This window comes from Helianthus annuus, chromosome 14 (genome assembly GCF_002127325.2).
Source record: "Helianthus annuus cultivar XRQ/B chromosome 14, HanXRQr2.0-SUNRISE, whole genome shotgun sequence".
Classification (NCBI taxonomy): Eukaryota; Viridiplantae; Streptophyta; class Magnoliopsida; order Asterales; family Asteraceae; genus Helianthus; species Helianthus annuus.
The window spans coordinates 72,908,871-72,930,345 of NC_035446.2; the positions used below are offsets into that span (position 1 = coordinate 72,908,871).

Consider the following 21,475-nt stretch of genomic DNA (forward strand, 5'->3'; position numbering starts at 1 on the left):
CCTCTCCGTCTTGTGAGAGCCGAAATTGCCTAACCGGACCCGGGGGCGGTGTGGGGTACCGGCGCGGGGCCTCAACCGGCCCCCATACCCTCTAGTCTTAACTCACTAATTATATGGTTTGGAATAGGCTTTGAATGCTCTTAGCAAATATAATAAGAAAATATTAGTATCATTTACATTCAATGCAGAATCTCAAACCTTTGTAGGTTGTCTTTTTCATGTAGGGATCTATTAGACTGGAAGGTATGGAGGAGGCAAGTCCTCCAAGGATGGGCCGTCACGTTGGCATCACGTATGAGTGGTTTGGAGATGATGGACCTAGGGGATGGGGGATGAACCCCTTTGTGTATATATATGTATGTATGTATAGGTATATGTGAGAGAAGGAAGGAGAAGGGAGGACCGGCAACTCTGGCTGTGGGCTGCTGGTGAGGACGGGACGGGGCGAGGGGGGCGGTGTGGGGGACCGGCGCCGGGCCTAAGCCGGCCCCCATACCGTCCAGTCTTATAAGTTTTTTTTATACAAAAAGGAGAATTGGATTAAAAAGTCAGTAAAAATTTTAATGGCTAAAAAGTTAGTAATTGACTTGTAAGGGCGAACAAAGTTACTTTTTTTAAACTAAGATCTTTGGCTACAGATACAGATTATTTCAATAGGGGATGGTTCAAATGAAAACCACTTTTAACGCGAAAACTCGAAAACTAACTAAAAAAAGCCTAAAAAACACACAAAAAAATTTTTTTTTTTTTTCAATTTTTTAATAAAATCGCTAGTTTTTATATATAAAAAAAACTTTTTTTCAAAAAAAAAAAAAAAAAAAAAAAAAATTTGTGTAGTGCACATGTGTAATAATACACATGTGTAGTACACAGACACATGTGCAGTATTACACATGTGCACTACACAAAATTTTTTTTTTTTTTTTTTTTTTTGAAAATTTTTTTTTTTTTAATAAAAAAACCTGCGAAAATTTGATTGAAAAAAAAAAATTTTAAAAAAAAAATTTTTTTGCATGTTTTTTTGGCTTTTTTTAATTAGTTTTCGAGTTTTCGCGTTAACTAGTGGTTTTCATTTGAACCTTCCCCTATTTCAATAATATGGATTCTTATTGACAATGAGTCATACTTTAAATTATTTCAATAATCTTTACAACCAGGAAATATTAATCATTAAAACTATCAAAATGAACATCGAATAAATGATTTGAAACCATAAACACTAATTTTTTAACCATATAAACCGAGTAAATTACTGTTTGAGTCCCTATGTTTTAGTGATTTTAACCACTTGAATCCAAAATCAAAAAGTTTAAAATAAAACACAGGGACTCAAAACATTATAAAATGAGCGGTCAGTGACTCGGAGCATTAAACTTTTTTATTTTAAACTCAAATAATTAAAACCACTAAAACACATGGACTCAAAAAGTAACTTACACGAGATCACAAAACATGTACATGTTGGTCGAGATTTACGCTCGAAGCTAAGCCCAAAAGCTCTACAAGTGCCTAGATACGTTCCAATATGAAAGAAAAAAACTAAAATTTTAATATAAATAGTTGTACGTTGTGATGTGAATGAATCTTTTTCCATATTAAGAGCAACAAGACATGAGTTGTTATGTATGAAAGAGAATCTATTTTTCCATGTAAGATTTTCAACTTATACTTCAAGATTTGTGGATTCTGACTTGGTCATGGGAAAGCTAAGAGACACTTCAGCCCCAAAGGGCGTTAAACACCACCCATTGGGGGTGTTATCGGGGCGTGATCAAGCCTATCTTCATATGGTACCAACTCTTTTATTGAATTTTATTTCCGCTTAAACTCGTGCCGTGTACAAGTACTCGCATGCCAAAAAAATGTTGTTTCACGGTCTGATTACATAATACTTTAACCTAAAAGCAAATTAACCAAGGACCGCCATGATGTCTGATGCGCGTAGAACAATGTAATCCGACCCATCGCTTCCTTTGAAATCATTCCCAGCAAATTTCGAGTAAAGGACCGTGTTACCTTCAGACACTGTTAGCCCTTTTCTACTTCCATCCTCATCTAATGGACCGGGCCCAACCGCAATCACCTGCACTCCCATTTTATAAATGATTAATAAATAATTACCACGCTAAATAAAGTTATCTAGCAGGCTTATATATATTGGCAAAAGATCAAATACAAATAATCTTAACATACTAAACATACAAATTGAAGGAAAACCCAAAAAGACAAGGTGGCATTTTTGTAATTACCACCAACTATCAAAGTTACAACCAAAAATACCTAAAAAAACACAAATTTTTTTTTAACATTTTTTATTAAAAAATCGCTACATTTCGTTAGCAAAAAAAAAAAAAAAAAAAAAATTTTTTTTTTGCTGCTACTAAAAGTAGCGATTTTTTAATAAAAATGTTAAAAAAATAAAATAAAATAATTTGTGTGTGTTTTTTTAGATTTTTTTAGGTTTTTTGGAGGGTTTAGTTTTTAGCAGTTTAGCTTGGGTGGGTGGGGGGGGGGGGGGGGTAGGTTTTTTTGGGGGTGGGGGGAGTGGTTAGGTTTTTTTAGGTATATTTGTAGAGTAACTTTGATAGTTATTGATAATTACAAAAATGCCACCTTGTCTTTTTGAGTTTTCCTTCAATTTGTATGTTTAGTATGTTAAGATTATTTGTACAAAAACTTTACCCTATATATATTTATGAACTAGGTTGTTCCCACCCGCGCGTTGCGGCGGGGAACCAACCTGTTTTGAAAGCAAAAACAACTAAAATAAAAAAGAACCTGGTAGTGGATAACGATTTATGTTTCATTTAGAGATTCCCAATACAATAACATAAACTATTTATAAAACCTATAACTAAATTCAGTGATGCCACCGCTTCCCACTGTTAACCGCCCCCCGGCAACTTACACTCCCAAATAAATTCTACTTTAAAGACTCTTTAACGTTAGCATCACTTCCTTCGAACAAACAATCACCCGAAGGTTGCTTTTTAACATATAGTATAACGTGTTGTAGTGGATCGCTTTAAGTGTAGATAAAAAACATGTAAGAATGGTGTATTTTTACATGAGTGCAAGATGGTTTAAAAATCAAACACTATAAAAACGTCTCAACAGGCTGGTTGAAAAATAATGTTACGTAAATGAATGTCGAAACGTAGATAGAAATAACTCATGTGCACGTTAATATAACGGAAAATTTGTTTAAAATTTAAAGCAGTAACTTTATTAAAGTTTGGGAATTGTAGTGTAAAACGGTTTAAAAGGGATAAAAATAAATTTATTAGTGTTCGGGGGATGTTTGGTAAATTTATTAAAATTCAAGGGATAAGAATGTAAATTAGTATTAAAAAAACTAACAGAATTGAGGGGGCAAAAGTGTAAGAACAAAAAATGTGTGGTCAAAACATAAAAAATACGGTGTCTTGTGGGATGCATAGAAATGCCACTAAAAATTGACTAAATTACCAAGTTGCCATAAAAGAAAAGCTACTAATGTAAGTGTGAATGGCATTCTAGTAAATAAATTTAAAACCAAGGGATTTTCATGTACTGTAGCTTATGATGTGTGTTATTATAATATTATAATATAATTATAATATAATTATAATATAATATAATATAATATAATATAATATAATATAATATAATATAATATAATATAATATAATATAATATAATATAATATAATATAATATAATATAATATAATATAATATAATATAATATAATATAATATAATATAATATAATATAATATAATATAATATAATATAATATAATATAATATAATATAATAATAATATAATATAATTATAATATAATATAATTATAATATAATATAATTATAATTATAATATAATACATTTCCGGTGACTTTCAACCAAGGGAAGCAACCGTTAAATCGTTAAACCCAAACATAACCCTTATAATTATCAGTAAAATCATTTAGATCAACCTGCTTAGACCCCAATCGATCAGTTCATAATATAGAATCTAAAACGTCTGAACGGGGTCGCTTAACACTCACCGTGCCAGTGGAGGGTTTTTCCTTGCTTCCCTGTGTGAGCAACAAACCACCAGCTGTAGTTTCCTCAGCCTCCATAACCTATTCACCAAGTTTCAAACATGTGAAGTTAAGTTAATATTTTTTACCAAGTTAAAGTTACAGCCTAAAGTAGAATAACAGAAGAACAAAAGTCAAAAAGAAGCTTGCAAACCTTGATTAGAATTCTATCATTAAGAGGCTTCAAATCCTTCACATCATCCGTCTCAAGAATACCAACAATGTCATCCTCTTTCAGTAAGAGATGGTTTGAACCATTGAACTCAACCTCTGTTCCAGCATATTTGGAATAAACAATTTGTGTACCAGTCTGAAAAGATGTTAACTTTTCAGCATATCTAATCGAATAACCCTATACTAGAGGCACCAAATTGGCATGTCAAGTAACAAATAAAAACCAACTTGAGATAAAACAGGTTGGGTTGACCCACGAACATTTTATTAACTATATCTATAGATAGCTAATGTGTTCAATATCATTCCAGTCCTACCGTATACGCACGTACAGAGCATTAGAGCTTCAAGATGAATAAGCATTACCTTCACACTTACATCCACCTTGTGCTGCCCAATGGTCCTGCCTTCTCCGACAGCAACAACCTCACCCCCTTGAGGTTTTGACTGTGCTGTTGATGGCAACAATATACCACCTGAAGTCTTCTCCTCCACAGCACTAATCTTCACCAACACTCTATCACCCAATGGCTTCAATGTAGTGTACTACAAAACCAAGAAAAAAGATCTGGCATCAGCCAGATGCAAAATACATAATACCTAGATCATAGAATATTCAATGATGCCCCAGGCTCGAAAGTGGAAGAACCAACCTACATTCAACTTTACTGTTTTATAATAAAGAAAACTGAAATGAAACTATAAGTAACAGGTAGAAAACATACGCATCCAATACAAAGAAAGAAATCACATATAACTATCTAACTAACAAGACTATTTGAAAACTCACAGTTAACAAGATTTCTACCATGCTACAGATTCAAATGTGAGAACTTCTGCCTTCTGAAACTTGACAGCAAATTTAAGAAGAAAAACAAAACACACTCCTAAAAACAAGAAAGTAAGATCTTGAAACAAAACAAAAAAGAAAGTCCCAACCACCGAAGACAACAAAGATTGGTGATTGAACAATTCCCTATCTCTACCTTAATGAGTTAACCACCGAGCTTACACTACACGAAAATGTCAACTAATCTAATCTAATGTAGCATGTTATGATAATAAATAATATTATAATCAAAGCAAAAGAGAAATCCAGGTTACATTAACGATTTAACCACCGAGCGAGCCATACAACATGAAAATGTAACCTAATCTAATTCAATATGATAAGATAATTAATAACTAATAGAGTTAACTGCCATTTTTGTCCCTGTGGTTTGGTGGAAAATGCTACCTCAGTCCAAAAAAATATGTGCCAGTTCCGTCCTCGACATTTTTGAAACGTGCCACTTCAGTCCAAAAAGATAACACGCCGTTAAAAACGTTGAGGACGGAACTGGCGCAAGGCGTTATCTTTTTGAACTGAAGCGGCACGTTTCAAAATTGTTGAGGACGGAACTGGCGCAAATTTTTTTTATTTTTTTTGGACAAGTGGCATTTTTCACCAAAGGCAGTTAACTCTAATTAATAACATTATAACCAAAACAAATTAGAAAACCATATTACATCTATCATAACAACTTACTTCTGTTAAAAAACCAATACACTAAACCGATTCAAAACGCCTAAAACCAAACACCATAACAAAACCTAACCTCACTAAAACTTATACAAATTAGTGAATTACAAAAATGTCTATAAATTAACAAAGTGTGATGCAGCAGACTAAACCTTTGGAGCCACAGTAGTAGCAGCTTTAACAACGAGTCCACGAGTTGACCGGAGAGTCAAACCACCACTGGTTCTAAACGACAGAGACGAAACCTTCATTGTTACCGGCCGGAGACCTTCAAACGGCGGCAGAAAACCACGTGACGATGCGGCGGTGGTCATCTGAGCAGCTGCCATTGTCTACATTCAAACAACAAAAGCAAAATTAGTATCTGAATGATTGAAAAGTGGATTGTATAAATGTGTTTACTCTGTTTACCGAATGGAGATGAAGATAACGTGTGTGTTGGTAGGTATGAAATGGAGATGAAGAAGATAACAAAACCCTAGAGAGATGGAGGAGGTTTATTATCGGAATAGATAAGAGGCTTCCAGAAGCTTTTTGTGTATTCTGAATACGACGCCGTTTGTCTAGAATGCAACTTGTAATAATCGGATTATTATTTTAAAACAAGATATAACCAAAGAGAAAAATTTATAGCCGAGTTAGGGCCACTATAGTATAGTTGACACCACTATAGTATAGTTGACACCGGGGGGTGTAAAGAAATCTTGAGCTTCGAAAACTACTCGTTATTGGCTTGGTTAAAAGTTTAAACGAGTCGAGCTTTAATAAATCCGAGCTTGATTAAAAGCTCGAACGAGTCGAGCTTTAACAAACTCGAGCCTAAAATAGAGCTCGTTTGGTTATCGAGTCTGAGCTCAAGCCTGAAATACAAAGCTCGTTTAGGCTCGCGAGGCTAAATGAGCCCGAACCAAAAAAAAATATTTATATATAATATAATGATGATGATGACATTGGCGAGCCAAGCTTTGTCTCGTTTAAGCGATATTGAAGCGAGTTCAAGCCGAGTTTTTAGCTCGTTTAAGGTTGTTCTCAAAATAGCCCGAGCCAAGCTCGAGCTTTGGGTTTTACTCGCGAGCCGAGCTCTGGCTCAAATAAATTTACTCGAACGGACCGAGATCGGGCTCGGCCCAACTCGTTTATAGCCCTTGTTGACGCTACCCGAAACACCACATGAGAAAAGAAGGATGTGGGTTGAAATATTTGACACAAATAATAATATGGGATAGGTTCGGGTTTTACATTTCAACCCATCAACCTGTCAACCCGACACGATTGAAACCCAAAATTTATTGTTATTGCGTCTTGATGTCCGTGAAGAGGCTTGGAGGAAGCGACGCAAAGAGAGAGTCAAAAACCTTTCTTTAGAAGTGGGGTTGACCAAACAATTTGAGAGGGGAAGTATGTGAACGTAAATGAGAGTGAGATCCGTATGTCATGTGTGCGGACGACAATACCCACACTTTAATCCCCAAAACACTCAGTTGGTCCCATGGTTTCCGTGCACGCGTACCTTAGGCTGCGCAACCCTGACACCTCATAAAGGTACAACTAGTACAAATGGCAGTGGCCTGCAGCCAATCAACATGCGCCAGGCTCTGCCACAACCAATCCCCACGATGATAAATTGTGCAAGGACAAACATTACAAAAGTACAGTAGCGTGTAACCAATCAGAATATATCGTTCACTACTCCATGATCTTTATTCACAGCTGATGACAGATGTGACAACAGGTGCACTTGGCAAGTAACGTGTGCCCAATCACAATGTGTCAACGTCCCTCCACTTCTACGGACACTACATGTCGTGTCAAAGGGGGCCAAGGGGATATTCCTTGATGGCGACGTCCGACCCATGAGCCCATCAGTCCATCTCCTTCTCTAAAGCTTCGGCTATAAATAGCAACCTTTACCAAAAAAGGTTTAAGGATCACTCTCTCACTCTTAACACACACTCGTTTCCTTACTTTTTTGTAAGAACATTACGCAGTCTAACGTCGGATGGCGGTTACGAGAAAAACCCCCTACCTCTCCTTCTCGCAACAAGCTCATGGTGTTTTGTTTTGCAAATCATCCCAAGCTTTATCGATCGAAGAAGACATTAAGAGGATAACCTCCTAGTCGAGACTACCATTATAGTTCTATACCAAACGGATTAGAATTGGTGTTTCTTCATTTTTATACGATTGTTATTATTCTAAAAGTTGCAATTAAAATTGTTTGATATAGCAATTTAGTATATTTTAAGCTTTTGAACCCAAGTTGGAGTTTTACACAAATATTGCTTTGGCTTTGATTTTCTAGTCAACATTTTGGACAAGATCTAGCCCGTCTTCATGGTGCATGCATACAACCGGCTTCACAATTTATTTATTTGAAAAACAAAACCGGGTTTAACTGTTCAACTCACAATTTGAAATTTAAAACCGGTCATATAAACCCAACCAACCATTTCATATATCATTACTTTTAAGTTCTAGAATATGTGATTAAGCATATGATAATATTAACAAATCAACTTTATAACTTTTTAAAATTTAATAAAACCTAATGATTTTCCAAAGATTTTAAAATTGAAAAGCCGCTTCAAACTATCAACTGAACTGTTTTTGGCCATTTGACTCGACTGGACCAACCAATCTAGCCAGTTTGGTTTGTCGTTTTTCAACTGAACTGTAAACATTTCAACCTATAACTTTTATCAAAAGCGGACTTACCAAAACCATGAACACCTGTAAATCGTAATACAAACCCTTGTGTTTATTCATACATACAGATGAAAGCATCCAGGGTTTACAACAGGTGAATAATGTATAACCATTACAAATAATATGTTTTTTTTTTACTTTTTAGTTATACACCACAAAAAAAAAAAAAAAAAAAAAAAAAAAAAAAAAAAAAAAAAAACAGTTTCAGGGTATATTCACATTCAAGAACCTCTTGTCAACAATCAACACACAGGTTCAATTTCCACACCATTGATGCCACCAATGGTCTCTTTTTCAGTTACGTGGCCCGGGTCAAAGTCAACAACCGGAAGTTCGACAGTAGTTTCTTCACTTCCTTCTGTATGATCCACAATACGTTCGTCCTCGTCCTCATCTTCTTCGCTTGCAACTGTCAAGTTTGCAGAAGCGGTTTGTGATGGTCGCTGATTGGCGAATTTTGGGGAGTCTGGGTTTGACCTCACTTCCTCAAGCTCTGCATCAATCTTCATTTTATTTGTCAAATGGTTGAGCCACAACAATAGTTCAACAATATAAGCTTCTGTTGGCCCTTTGTCCGCATGGTTAAATGTTTCAACCCGGTTTATATCGTTCAGCCCATTTGGCTTCCTTACTCCTCCCGAACTGCATAAATCACAAGTTCCGATTCTCAACCCAATTATATATACACAGGTTGATTTGGGTTATGTTTTATCTCTAACGGGTCAAATTGGTTTAGGTCATTATCTTGATTAGGGGATGTAAATGAGCCAAATCATTCGTAAGCTACTCGAGATTGGCTCGCTAAAAACTCAAATCGAGAGCTCGGGCCCAAGCAGCCGAGCTCGAGCCTAAAAATAAGCTTGTTTAATATATTAGCATGCTCAAGTAGGCTCGCAAGCTTAAACGGGGCCTACTATTTATATATTTTCACTTTATATATCTGCATAATAATTATTGTATGTATAAAGTATGATATATAGAAAAAGTATATCGTACAATATGCCTTAACGTACATTGCATACGCGAGGCAAAATCGCACGTTATGTTTTGAAAAATGAAAATCGCATGTATTTAAAAAACTGAAATCGCACGTTATAGTATAAACAATGAAAGTCGCATGTGTTAAAAAAACTTAAAATCGCATGGATTTTAAAAAAGGACACTCGCATGTGGAAAAAAAAATGGAAGTCGCGTGTTATAAATCAATTTCGCATGTTGTTACTAAATCTCGTACGCAATGTACGTTAAGGCATTTTGTACGTTAACCGCCTCATGATATATATAACTAAAAATATTTATATATTTTTGTAATAAAGCTATAGTTATAAATATATATACATATAATTAAAAATATATATGATAAATAAATAATAAACGAACCAAGCTCAAGCTCGAGCATGAAAAATTACTCACGAGCTCGAGTTCTCGTTTACACCCTTAATGTTGATAAGATAGTTTTGTCCGTATATTTAACAGATTAACAGAATTTGTGCTGTCCGGTTTGATACACTTATCATAGTTTCATATTTTGACTTGACCCGTTACCCAACCCGTATAATTTCCAATGGTAAACAGATACTGAAACAAATTTGTGACTCACCCGGTGTCCGCCCACTCGCCAACCCAACCAAATCCATGATGAGCCCTATTGAAAAAACAAGATACACGAAGAAAAGCTAAAACTGATCAGTTTACCAGCTGAAATGGTCAAAGGGTAAAGCGGGTCAGCTTTGCTTACTTTGCTGTGTTTATGGCTATCGGAGAAAACCAACATAGCGTTTTTTCAATTTCGGCTTTAATAGCGGGAACATCGAGCTGCAGAAACAAATAATATAAATTTCTAGAACATAATCGAGGCTTCGGGTCAAAATGGTACATTTTAATGTCCCTTTGGGCCCGTTTTCAAGACGTTTTTTTTGTAAATAATCAATGGAATTTAGGAGGTTGTACGTGTTTGAATATACTTTGACCTGTTAAGTTAACCATATCGACCAATTTCACTTGTTTCCTGATTAGTTATATTTTCTAATTTTGGCCCGTTAAAAACATAACCTAAATCGACCCGTTCATAAGCAAATAAGGTTCAGCTAGAGACAAGGTGAACATTTAGCGTACCTCTTTATCTACACGAAATGAAGTTAGTCTGGACCGATAAGATAATTCTATATCAGGTGGCAGGCTCTGGTATAATGTGCTTCTTGCAATGTAAGTCATAGGGCTGCTTCTAGAAACCTAATAAAATAAGACAACCCGTGTGAAACAATGAGCCCGAAAGAGACCGAAACTGAAATTTGGGAACATTTTGCATATAACTATATAAGTACGTTGTGAACCCTTAGAAATGATATCTAAACTTGAAAGAAAATAAAGGGTGTGTACTCACTATCGAGTCGATTTGAAGGACAATATTAGCATAATGCAACGCAAGACCGGAGGGTCCAAGTTTATGCTGCATGTTTGGGCAAGCACTTGATACTGCATTATTAGATGTCATCATCCAAAACTAGATACCATGAGTATAAACGTAAACAAATAGATTATGCTGCATGTTTGGGCAATCACTTGGTGCTAAACGGGTCGTGTTTGTGGGTTGCCGGGTCGAACCCGATACGAACCCAAAAATTGTGAAAGCCCAAACATGACATGGGTATTTGAGGGATGACACGAATACGGCCCTTTTAACCCACAATTCTAATTATTTTGCATATTTATATTTGAAAATTACAAATTTACAAAAAAGAATACAAATGTATATAAATTTAGTGTTCAGTTTTCTTTTAACTTTTATATTTTGGCACAGCCACTTTATATTATGGCATAAAACATGTTTAAAAAACCTTGTAAAAATAAATGGTTAAATGTGTCGGCCTAAATCTGACCCATTTAGCTAAACATGTTCATGCATTCAACCCACGACAGATAAACCCAAACCCATGAATTTCGTGTTAGATTTGTGTCGTGTCAGAAGTATTTAGATCTTTTTGTAAAAAAAAAAAAGATCATAATTGATAAAAAAAAAAGTTTGGTTGTTGTCTAAAATACCCTTATATAATGACAAAACTACTGAAAGCTTGTAGGCTAAAATTAATAACATCAATAAAAGATAGATTAATTCTTTAAGGAACAGGTTTAGTTAGAAACATTTGGAATTTTTTTGTAATTTTCACGAGACATGGAGTATATATTGAAGCTAAGACCGACATACAACACGAGAAGGACATACATGCGGATTCGAAAGCTTCTTTGATCTGTCGGTTTAGATAGATGACAATATCTACAAGCTTTTCCATAACCTGTATCAGATAGTAAGTCAAAGAAAAATTTTCAACTAAGTCAAAGAAGAAATCAATGACAGAAATTAGAGGTTGTAACGGGTCACACGGGTTTACATCTTCCATACTCCTAGACCAGAGCGACTTCTTCTTCAGGAGTTTTACTTGCTTCTTTTGGCCTTTCAGTGTTTGCATTAAATACAGCTCACGGCCTGCAAAATGCATGATACGCTTATTTGAGTGTAATAAATTAATTCATAAATGATAGAACGGATATACGAAGCATACAACAAAACTATGCTATATAGAGGCGAAACAGGTTGAGCCACTCGTGTGTTACTCAAGATCCGCTCGTTGTAAGCTCGAATCGAACCGAGCATAAATGACTAAACGAGCTCAAGCTTAAGCTGGAGATCATTTAATAAATTATCCCAAGGCTCTACTAGGCTTGCGAGCCTATAAAACCTTTTATTCATATATACATAGGAAATATTATCACTATATATGTATAAAATATATAAGAAAGTAACTAAACATAGTGTGCTATAAAAATAGAATTAAAAATTAAAAAAAAAACAAAATTCAACGTATATGTTAATAAATAAAATAATTAACATAATAAACTAGCCAAGCCCGAGCTGAGCTTGAACTTAAAATACTCACGAGCTGAGTTCGAGCTTTAGATAGAGTGTTCGGCTCGTTCACATCCCTAGTGGTATACTTTCTAATTGGGGTTGTTTTAAACTTCAAAGATCTACAACATTTCCTTTTTTGGTAAGTTTTCAAATTTGAATTACTTTTTTTCCTTTTCTAGTATCAACAATTTTTCTTTACTTTGTCCTAACTAAGGTAATTTTAGACATTTGATCAATAGTTAAAAGTTTATTCAAATTTATATATACATCAAATAAAACATTGCAAGCTTTTGAACTTGTAATTTCCTAATAGATATTTGGATAATTGAATTATGGTTTGACCTTTCGGAGTTGGAGTTGAATTAGGCCCTCCTTGGTCATCTTGCTCAAGTTTGTCCAATACGGATAACTCTCTGTACAAATCCTGCACCCAAAGATGACGGATTAGCTCTGATACCATGTAAAATTATAAGTTGTGACTTTTCGCTAGTTATTCAAGGAAGAGTAAATTACAAAAATCGTCCTTTATGTATGTCACTTATTGCAAACTGTGTCCTTTGTCTTCAATAATTACAGAAAATGTACTCGATGTTTGCAAACCCTTGCAAGTTATGTCCTTTAGCCCTAACTCAGTTAATTTTTGTGGTTAAATCTGACCAAATGGACCCCACATGAGGGTATTTTTGTGGTTAAATCTAACCAAATGGACCCCACATGAGAGTAAAATGACCAAAATACCATCATGTGGGGTCCATTTGGTCAGATTTAACCACACAAAATTAACTGAGTTAGGGCTAAAGTACATAACTTGCAAGGGTTTGCAAAGATCAAGTACGTTTTCTGTAATTATTGAAGATAAAGGACACAGTTTGCAATAAGTGACATACATAAAGGACGATTTTTGTAATTTACTCTTCAAGGAAAAACCTTTCCGTATAGAATACATGATGGGCCACGGGACGAGATTAAGAATTTAAGATAGATGTAAATAAAGAAAAAAAAAACGCACGGGTAAGAAAATTTAGTGTGGGACTAATGGACTACTAACAAAGTTGATTGTTATTTGAATATTTGGGGTGTAACAAGGTTCTAGAAACGACCATAATACCTCTATACTCATTCCAAGTTTAACTTGAGAGTCTAGAACCGCCGGTAGTCAAACTCATCGCGTACATTATTCATATAGATTCCCGAAATGTAATATTCATCCTTTGTAACATTAGATCTTTAAAACATTTAGCTTCCACACAAAAAAGGTGTTTTGAAACTGATTATCTATATTACACATAGTAATATATTTAACTGTAAATATCATAGTGTAGAAGGTATATGTGTGTAATAACTAACTTTACACATCACACATAAAAATCTTCTAGTCCATGATAATCACTTGTTTAATCAATTTCATACCAACAACATTATCTAAGGATAAAAATCTTAGTTTGTCATTTCATTTTAAGACGTCTACGCATTTCATAAAGCATGTTCCTTTTCTTCACAAAAATGTTCTTTTTGGTCATTTTATCTATTAATACCTTATATAGTTAGAATTTGAACACACAAACATCTGATCATCGGATGATTACAAATTCTTATTTTATTACACGTGATTATCTTTATCTAATTATTCCATCTCGGGGTCCACATTTTTTAGCTTCCATTATAGCAAAAGATATTATAACTTGGGATGCTTACAGCTGTATGTTGAACCAAGTTTAGCAATTGCTCCATTGTTACTTCTGGTAGCACCTTAAATTGCTTAGGTCGGGTAAGTCCCCTGTCCTGTCTGGAAAACGGTAAATAAAAAAACCGAGTGAAAACTACGTAACAATTGATAAATAGAGGTGACAATATGGGTAGATTGGGTAACGGGTCAAAATGAATTCAAGTTAAAACCGGTCACTTTTATTATGCTTTGCTCGCAAACACTTTTTCCCCCTTTTGTAATTTAATTGCTTTAATTATGCTTAACATAAAAATATTATATTTAGTAAATCCAAATCTTTGAATAATTCGGGTGGCTTTCAAGTTTCAACCTGTTCAAACCATTCCCCTTCTAGCTAAAAAATTGATTTGGCCCATTTGACTAAACAACTAAAATCGACCCGTTTATAAATAAATGGATAAAACCGCCACCTCCAATAACAAGAAATGCCAGAAGAGTATAATAAATATGCACAAGTTACTTCTCAAAATAAACATCCAAATTGTGCCACTGAGGATCTTTACATCTATTTCCAAACCGAACCACTTCTCCCGTAAAGATTTTCAGCTCGGCCCTGCAAAATCCGCATATCCCATCAACTAAAATAATACCAAAATAAATGACACAGGAACAAAATCTATGATTTTGAACCTCTTATCTGCTGCGACGATTCTTAAAAGCTCGTCCACGTCTTTGGATACTAAATTTTGTACGCCTTCGGAAAGAAAAACTACTTCTTTCAGATGCCTTATATTTCTATCTGACAGAGTGTTCATAAGGCTAGAACCCTTCATGACAGTGTTGGCAACCTCAAATGATAAAATACATAGTTCATTGCCTTTTGTTGTGGGCCCTGTGACGAAATGACTACCGGAGTTTAGACTTTTCACACTGCTTCCAAGAGTGTCTAATACATCCACCGCCTTTCCTATCCCTAAGCTACCGGCTTTGAGTGCAGTCACCTGAGAGCATTAAGCATAAGATAATGGTTAGAGATGGCGATATGGGCAGGTTGGGTACGGGTCAAAACAAGAGATTTGTAGTATGTGTTGAAACGCGCTGGCTTGGGTTGACCCGCAAACACTTCCTTTTTCACTACAATCTGGATGTTTCAATATAGGGGTGCAAACGAGCGGAGCCGAGCTCGAGCTCGGCTCGTTGGTAGTTTCTCAAGCTCGAGCTCAGCTAGTTTTTATTATCTATTAATTTAATATATTAAATAAAAAAATATAAAGAATAGACTCGTTTAGGCTCGCGAGCTCGATAAGTGAAGCTAGGGCTCGTTTACTAAACAAGCTTATTTTTAGTTTCGGTCTCGGCTCGTAAACAAGTTTAAATAAGCTCGGCTCGGCTTGTTTACTAGACTAACTTTAAATAAGGGGGAAATGTTATTAAATATTAATAAAAAATAATATTACACTAAGGCTCGATAAAGCTCGACGAGCCTGACGAGCTTCACATGCCAGGCTCGAGATCGGGCTCGATAAATAAACGAGCTTTATTTTAGGCTCAAACTCGGTTCGGGCTCGATAAGGCTCGGCTCGTTTAGAGCTTTTTCTCGAGCCGCTCGGTTCGTTTGCACCCCTATTTGAATACAACGATCTTGGATGTTGTATGAATTAAAACTAAAATTTGGACACGTTCAACGTGTTTGACCCTGTTCCCCTCTTAGCTACTTCTTTATTTGGTCCGCTTGAGATAAAACACAAACCAGACAGACTAATATACAATAATGGGTTCAAATTTGTCATCTTTAGTAATGGTGGTAAAATCATAATATCTAAAAGATACAAAGAGAATTTTAACTAGCATATAAACTAGAAACAAAACTGTTCAAGAAAATGGCGGATTCATAATTTGCACTATGGTTACAAACTCTTATTCTCTATTTTTACAAAGTAACCTATGTAAAAGATCCACATACCCGGAAGCTTCTAGATCTTGATTTCTCAGACAAAGCTGCAGGGATGCGAGGTATCCCATCATAAAATTCATCTTCTTTGCTACTAAATATAGTCGCATTCTTTTTAGGACTAACAACCTCTTCTTTCGTTTGCTTTCTTTCAAGCGTAGAATTATCGGTTTCCTTTCTTGAAGGAGTCGAGTCATCTTGAAAATTTGATTGCTTCGAGTCACGAGATCCGTATGCATTGGCATATGATGACCCCTTTTTAGGGGTTGAACTCTTCGACGAACGCGCTCCCATATCTCTAAAGAGTGCAAACAAAGGCTTTACAAATCTTAAGGAAAAGACACAGGGTATCAAACTAGTTATGTGTTTAACCGTAATTATCATATTACGAAAGTCGAAAGGTATCTATGTGTAATATCAAACACAATTAATATACATTTACCCTTTGTGGTTTAACTCAAATAACCAACCAAAATATTTCACATAAACTTTCCAATCAATATATAGAATGAGTACTTGACTAATGATTGCCTGTAACCACATAATCAAGATTCAAGAAACATGCTTTTCAAGAAAATAATAAACCAAGGAGAGCAAATCACATTAATCATAATTCATAAAGAAAATACCCACCAAGAACACTTATATTACCCTAATAAACACAAATTTATAACCTTTTTTTTATCAAATTCATCTCAAAATCTTGAAAAAAAAAAATCATGAGTTCCTACTTCAACTACTTGGATCATAAACTATGAACACAAACACAAAAAAAAAAAAAAAAAAAAAAAATCACACACACCCACATAATTTTAATCTAAAACTAAACAGACCCAGATGGTAAAATCTTGATTAAACAATATGCTTACCGAATACAGAAAAAAGTATGAAGCTTGTATGAATAAAAAATGAAATCTTGATTAAAACCCCAAGTGAGTTTTGGGGTTGAAGACGAACCCTAGAAGAAACAGGACGGTCAATGTCGATGGGGAAGAATCAGGAGACCAAAAAAGGTCAAAATCGTTGTGCTAATTCTGAATACACAGCTCAGTATTTGTCAACGTTTTCCTTGTTTCATTTGATGTAAACAAATGTCTATGTTGTCCCGCGTTCCTTTTTATTGTTTCTTTTTTGTTTATGTTTATTGTTTATTTATGTATATTTATTATATATTTTTTCTGACAATTTCTCTTTCATCCTTGTGTGAAAGCAAACACCCCCACAATTTTTTAGTTTGACAGCAAAAGCCATGTTGGACCGGGGGTTGACCTGGGTTACGTAGCTATATTGTAGGTCTAGTCCGATAAAAAGATTGATCGGGCTAGGTTATGTTACGTTACGTGTATGGTTTCGAAAGAGGATAAAGGATTAAAGGGGAGTTGCATCCTTGCAGGGGTCGAAAACGTATATACCCAAAAGTTTCTATAAAATCGGGGGGTCGAAAACGTATTTGCCCAAAATTTCTATATGAAAACTACATACTCTCCACTACTGAGCCAAAAGTTCGAGGGGTCGGCTGCCCCCTCCCATCCACTAGAAATTGTGCCCCTGCTTCCCTCCATCCCTCACTTCCTTTTATTCTGAAACATCTCAAAATCTTTTTTATTTCATATTCCAAACGGGACCTCCATTCTCTCCATACTACAATCCCCTTAAGGGGCGTGGTTGATCCTCCACCTCCATGTCAGCATCCCCGTGATCACACGATGCTCAACCCATAACGCATAAGCTTTAGTTGAGATTTGAGTGCCCCATTATGATCTACGACAAAGGTCAATTATAAGACCGGCTTGATCCAGCCTTGTTTTAGCTTAATTGGTGTTGTATCTCTAAGGTCATGTGTAGTCATAAAGCCCTTTTGTGGGCGTTATGCGACACGTGTCGTGCCACGTCACACGGAGCTTTATGAGGCGTTATATCACTAGAGCCCGTAGTCATAAAGTCCCTACCCATCATTACCTAATTATTAATTTTCATTTTTATTAATTAATTAAAAAAACACTTAGCTATTTTTTATTGGTCCATTTTTGAAAACAAACCTCCATACCGCCGCTATATCTATAACGTTGCATTCATTCTTTTGCCCCATAGCGCCGCCTGTCGTGGTGTGGCGGGCGCTATGGGACGCTATGGCCCAAAAAAAGCCCCATATCACGCCCCACTACAGATGAACTAAGGCCTAAGTCAATTTGAATTTTGATATTATGTCGTAAATAAATGAACTTGTTGAATGAACCGTATACATGGCTAATAGTATCTGTATCTATATATTTAATAACCTACTGAATATGAGCATGTTTTAATATTTGTTTAACTGAATAAAAAAAAAAAAAAAAACAAGAGTGTATGACTTGTTCGCGCATGTATGTTCGTATAGTTGGGTTTTTATAACATATATAGGATAAGTTATATGCTCAAGTAAGTAGGTAAGTGTGTCGAGGGTGTCACACCTCAAAATTCACCTTGCGAAGTACCATCGCTTGGAGGCGTGATATGACCAGAATCGAGCCACCAATCATATTGAACAACGTAATAAGTAAACAAAATCAACCATAATACAATTTGGTGACCAAAGCTAGTTAACTAAGTTCGAATTAATCAGCGGAAGCATTAAAAGTAAAACCCAAAAACATAAGTCCATAGTTCATATGTTTAAAGTCTAAAGCTTAAGTTTAATAAGTTCAAAAGGAATTAAATATTAAATACGGAACATAACAGTCCGTATCCCACAACGACTCCTTCCTCATGCAGGCTCCAAGCATTTAACAACCTGTAAGGCATGTAACAACGAGTCAACAACAAAGTTGAGTGAGTTCACGTTTGGTTGTTTAGTTTTAAGTTGTTTCTGAAAACGTGGTTTGTCTTTCGTTGGCGTAATTGCCGTGGGGGTTACCCCGTAGTTGAAAGTAAAATTAACCAGTTCGTTCTTTATTACCCAAACCATATCCATGATCAGTGGGGGCTTCCCCATGTGAACCACTAGACAGTACCATATCGACTACTAACGCAAATAAGTTGTGCCCTACGTCAGTGTCTATCATCACTGACAGTTTGCCATAGTCCATTAGTACACGCCCGTCCGACTGGCACGGTGTGAGGTTTGTTAAACCTAATAGCTATTAACTAATGACCCGCTCGCCATTGGCCTCGGCGATTAAGTCGATATAAAATGAGGGACTTCATGATAGAGTTTTGTCTAGTAAGTTTTAAGGTTGTTGTCCTACCCAAGGATGACGAACGTACGTAGTTCTACCCAAGGAGAGTACGCAGGATTAATATTGGCATCCTACCTATGGAGGATGGCCGTACATATCCTACCCAAAGAGGATATGTAGATTCCGTTTTAAGTTCTTTAACCCATTCCCAACCACCGGGAATCCCATGCCTTAGAAAGTGTGTGAACTCACCTCGGTTTGCTCGGTTAGATTCTCAAATATAGCTAACAGTCAAAGTCGGTCAATCACGTCCTAGTAGGATTACCACTTAGTTTATTAGTGACTTCAAATAAGCACAAAGTTCCTACACGCGTCTATCACATAACAAGCATCACATCAATAGTTCATGCTCATATCAACATTCCACCTATATCTACTCAAGAACAAGCACACGATATTGCACATATTACTTTCATTGACATATAACAGGTTAGATCATCCTCAGATAATATACTCGACATTTAGACACGCAATCTATTACTTATGTCATTTCAGCTTTACTATCCAAAACTGGGCTGTTTTCGGGCATTTTAATAAAATAGTTATCTTACTTCAAAAATTCCCAACTTTTTACAGAAGGTGCTAAACGATCCAAATATTACTGTGTAAAAATCTCGGGATCCAATTCATCACCAATATTTTATAAAAATTCATTTTCAGGACTGCAATCAGATTCATTACTTTCTGACTGCAGTCCACGGAATAATTCATTAAAAATTCATTGTAAGTCGGATTGACGAAATTCCAGTGGGACAATTACTATGACATCAGTGTCCATCTGCAGTACCAATTTCGTGACCTATTTCTACTCAGGTTTCAAGTTATGATGAAGAATATAACACAGTTTCAGCAGCAAAAATGCAGCTTTAGCTGCTGTTACAAAACAACACTTTAAAAATAGTAAACGAAATCCAAAAATTATGATTCTAGTGCCATTAGAACCGTATTTCATAATACATAAATCTAGGCTTAAAAAAATACATTTATCGTTAAGTTACGGTCTGGTTACAGCCAACTGAAGTTGGCTGTAAACACCAACCAGCTTTCTGTTTTAGTTCCCTACCTTCTAACGCATGTTCGATTGATTCTGTTAACATGTTTAGTGATCACAACAACATCAAACATCAATATTAACCAGCAAATTATCAGGAAATCAGCAAGAATCATAACAACATCATATTAACATCACTTCATCACTAGACTAGTTTATGTTCAAGACTTGATTAAGGTTCTTTAGAGTTTCTTATCATTTTGATCACTACACATCTTTAACCACCTAAACAAGATGAAAGAAGCAAAGATCTAAGTTCTTACCACTAGTTCAAGACTAGGGAAGTTCAAGAGTAGAAAAGTGATGGTTAATAGCAAACGAAGAAGGTCCTTCCACTTCCGAGAGCACCAAGCTTCGTTATGCACCTTGTAGCACCTTGGTATAAGCTTGGATTGAATGAAGATGAGATGAAGGTGATGGTAGGGTGGTGGTGGTCTTCGACCGTGACCAAGAGGGAGAGGGGATAAAGGTTTTGGTGTGGAGTGATGAAAATGATATGGAGCTAGGACCCTTGGTGCATTCTTATAACCATTCCACCATAATAACCCTTGTGTAATATGTCCATTATGGGGGAACAAGATCTATTTAACAATTGAAATAAAATCAATTGTGTAAGGGCCATGTTGGCCGTAGACTAGGTGGGGGGGGGTCTAGGTGTAGGTCTTAACCAACTAGTTAGTTTGTAGTTGAATTTCAAGTGCTAGTTAGGGATTTAGTTACTAGATATTTATGTAGTGTGTGATATGATATTCGGGGACCATAACTAGTTCAGAAAAATAAAAACGATGCCTCTGGTAATATTTTAGTGTTCTGGGTAATATCCGGTTGTTCGGTTTGATACAGTTCCGTTAAAGTGCTTAATTAATCCGTAAAGTGTCTTTTATATATATTTTTGTAACCCTTTTAATTCTCAACACTTAGGAAAGCACACAGGACTATTTAGTAACTTTTCTGTACACTATAGTATGTTTAACAAGCACATGTAAGTATAGCACAATAATCAGAAAGCAGTTAAATGATTCATCACAGTCATCAAGCACTTTAATTATCATTAATAAATTGTAAGGATACATGGAATTATGAGGGTTGTCACATTCTCCCCTTGTTAAGAAAATTTGTCCCGAAATTTAGCTCGTGGTTACTGAGGAAGCTAGTTATGTTGCGTTGGTTTCCTGGTTTTCCTGGGGTGTCACATCATCCCCCCGTTGGTTTGGAATTT

The 21,475-nt window shown here is 35.6% G+C and overlaps 2 protein-coding genes across 3 annotated transcripts; both read right to left on the bottom strand.

Moving 5' to 3' along the window:
- Positions 1–1,782: 1,782 nt before the first annotated feature.
- On the bottom strand, positions 1,783–6,329 carry LOC110941997 (20 kDa chaperonin, chloroplastic). The gene is made up of 6 exons (XM_022183696.2): positions 6,172–6,329; positions 5,913–6,092; positions 4,605–4,784; positions 4,219–4,374; positions 4,029–4,106; positions 1,783–2,083 (listed from the first exon to the last, which is right to left on the bottom strand). Exons 2-6 carry the CDS (start codon positions 6,087–6,089, stop codon positions 1,910–1,912), a joined length of 765 nt encoding a protein of 254 aa, XP_022039388.1. The 5' UTR covers positions 6,090–6,092; positions 6,172–6,329; the 3' UTR covers positions 1,783–1,909.
- A 2,168-nt stretch (positions 6,330–8,497) lies between these two features.
- On the bottom strand, positions 8,498–17,078 carry LOC110941995 (protein PSK SIMULATOR 1). Of its 2 annotated transcripts, XM_022183694.2 has the most exons (13): positions 16,860–17,076; positions 16,003–16,286; positions 14,730–15,040; positions 14,560–14,652; positions 14,069–14,159; positions 12,716–12,797; positions 11,856–11,950; positions 11,690–11,759; positions 10,850–10,941; positions 10,582–10,698; positions 10,205–10,281; positions 10,067–10,111; positions 8,498–9,108 (listed from the first exon to the last, which is right to left on the bottom strand). In XM_022183694.2, exons 2-13 carry the CDS (start codon positions 16,282–16,284, stop codon positions 8,709–8,711), a joined length of 1,755 nt encoding a protein of 584 aa, XP_022039386.1. In that variant the 5' UTR covers positions 16,285–16,286; positions 16,860–17,076; the 3' UTR covers positions 8,498–8,708. The 2 variants fall into 2 exon arrangements, with proteins under 2 accessions (XP_022039386.1, XP_022039387.1); XM_022183695.2 differs by lacking the exon at positions 8,498–9,108 and having other exon boundaries at positions 10,063–10,111; positions 16,003–16,288; positions 16,860–17,078.
- Between the last annotated feature and the right edge of the window lie 4,397 nt (positions 17,079–21,475).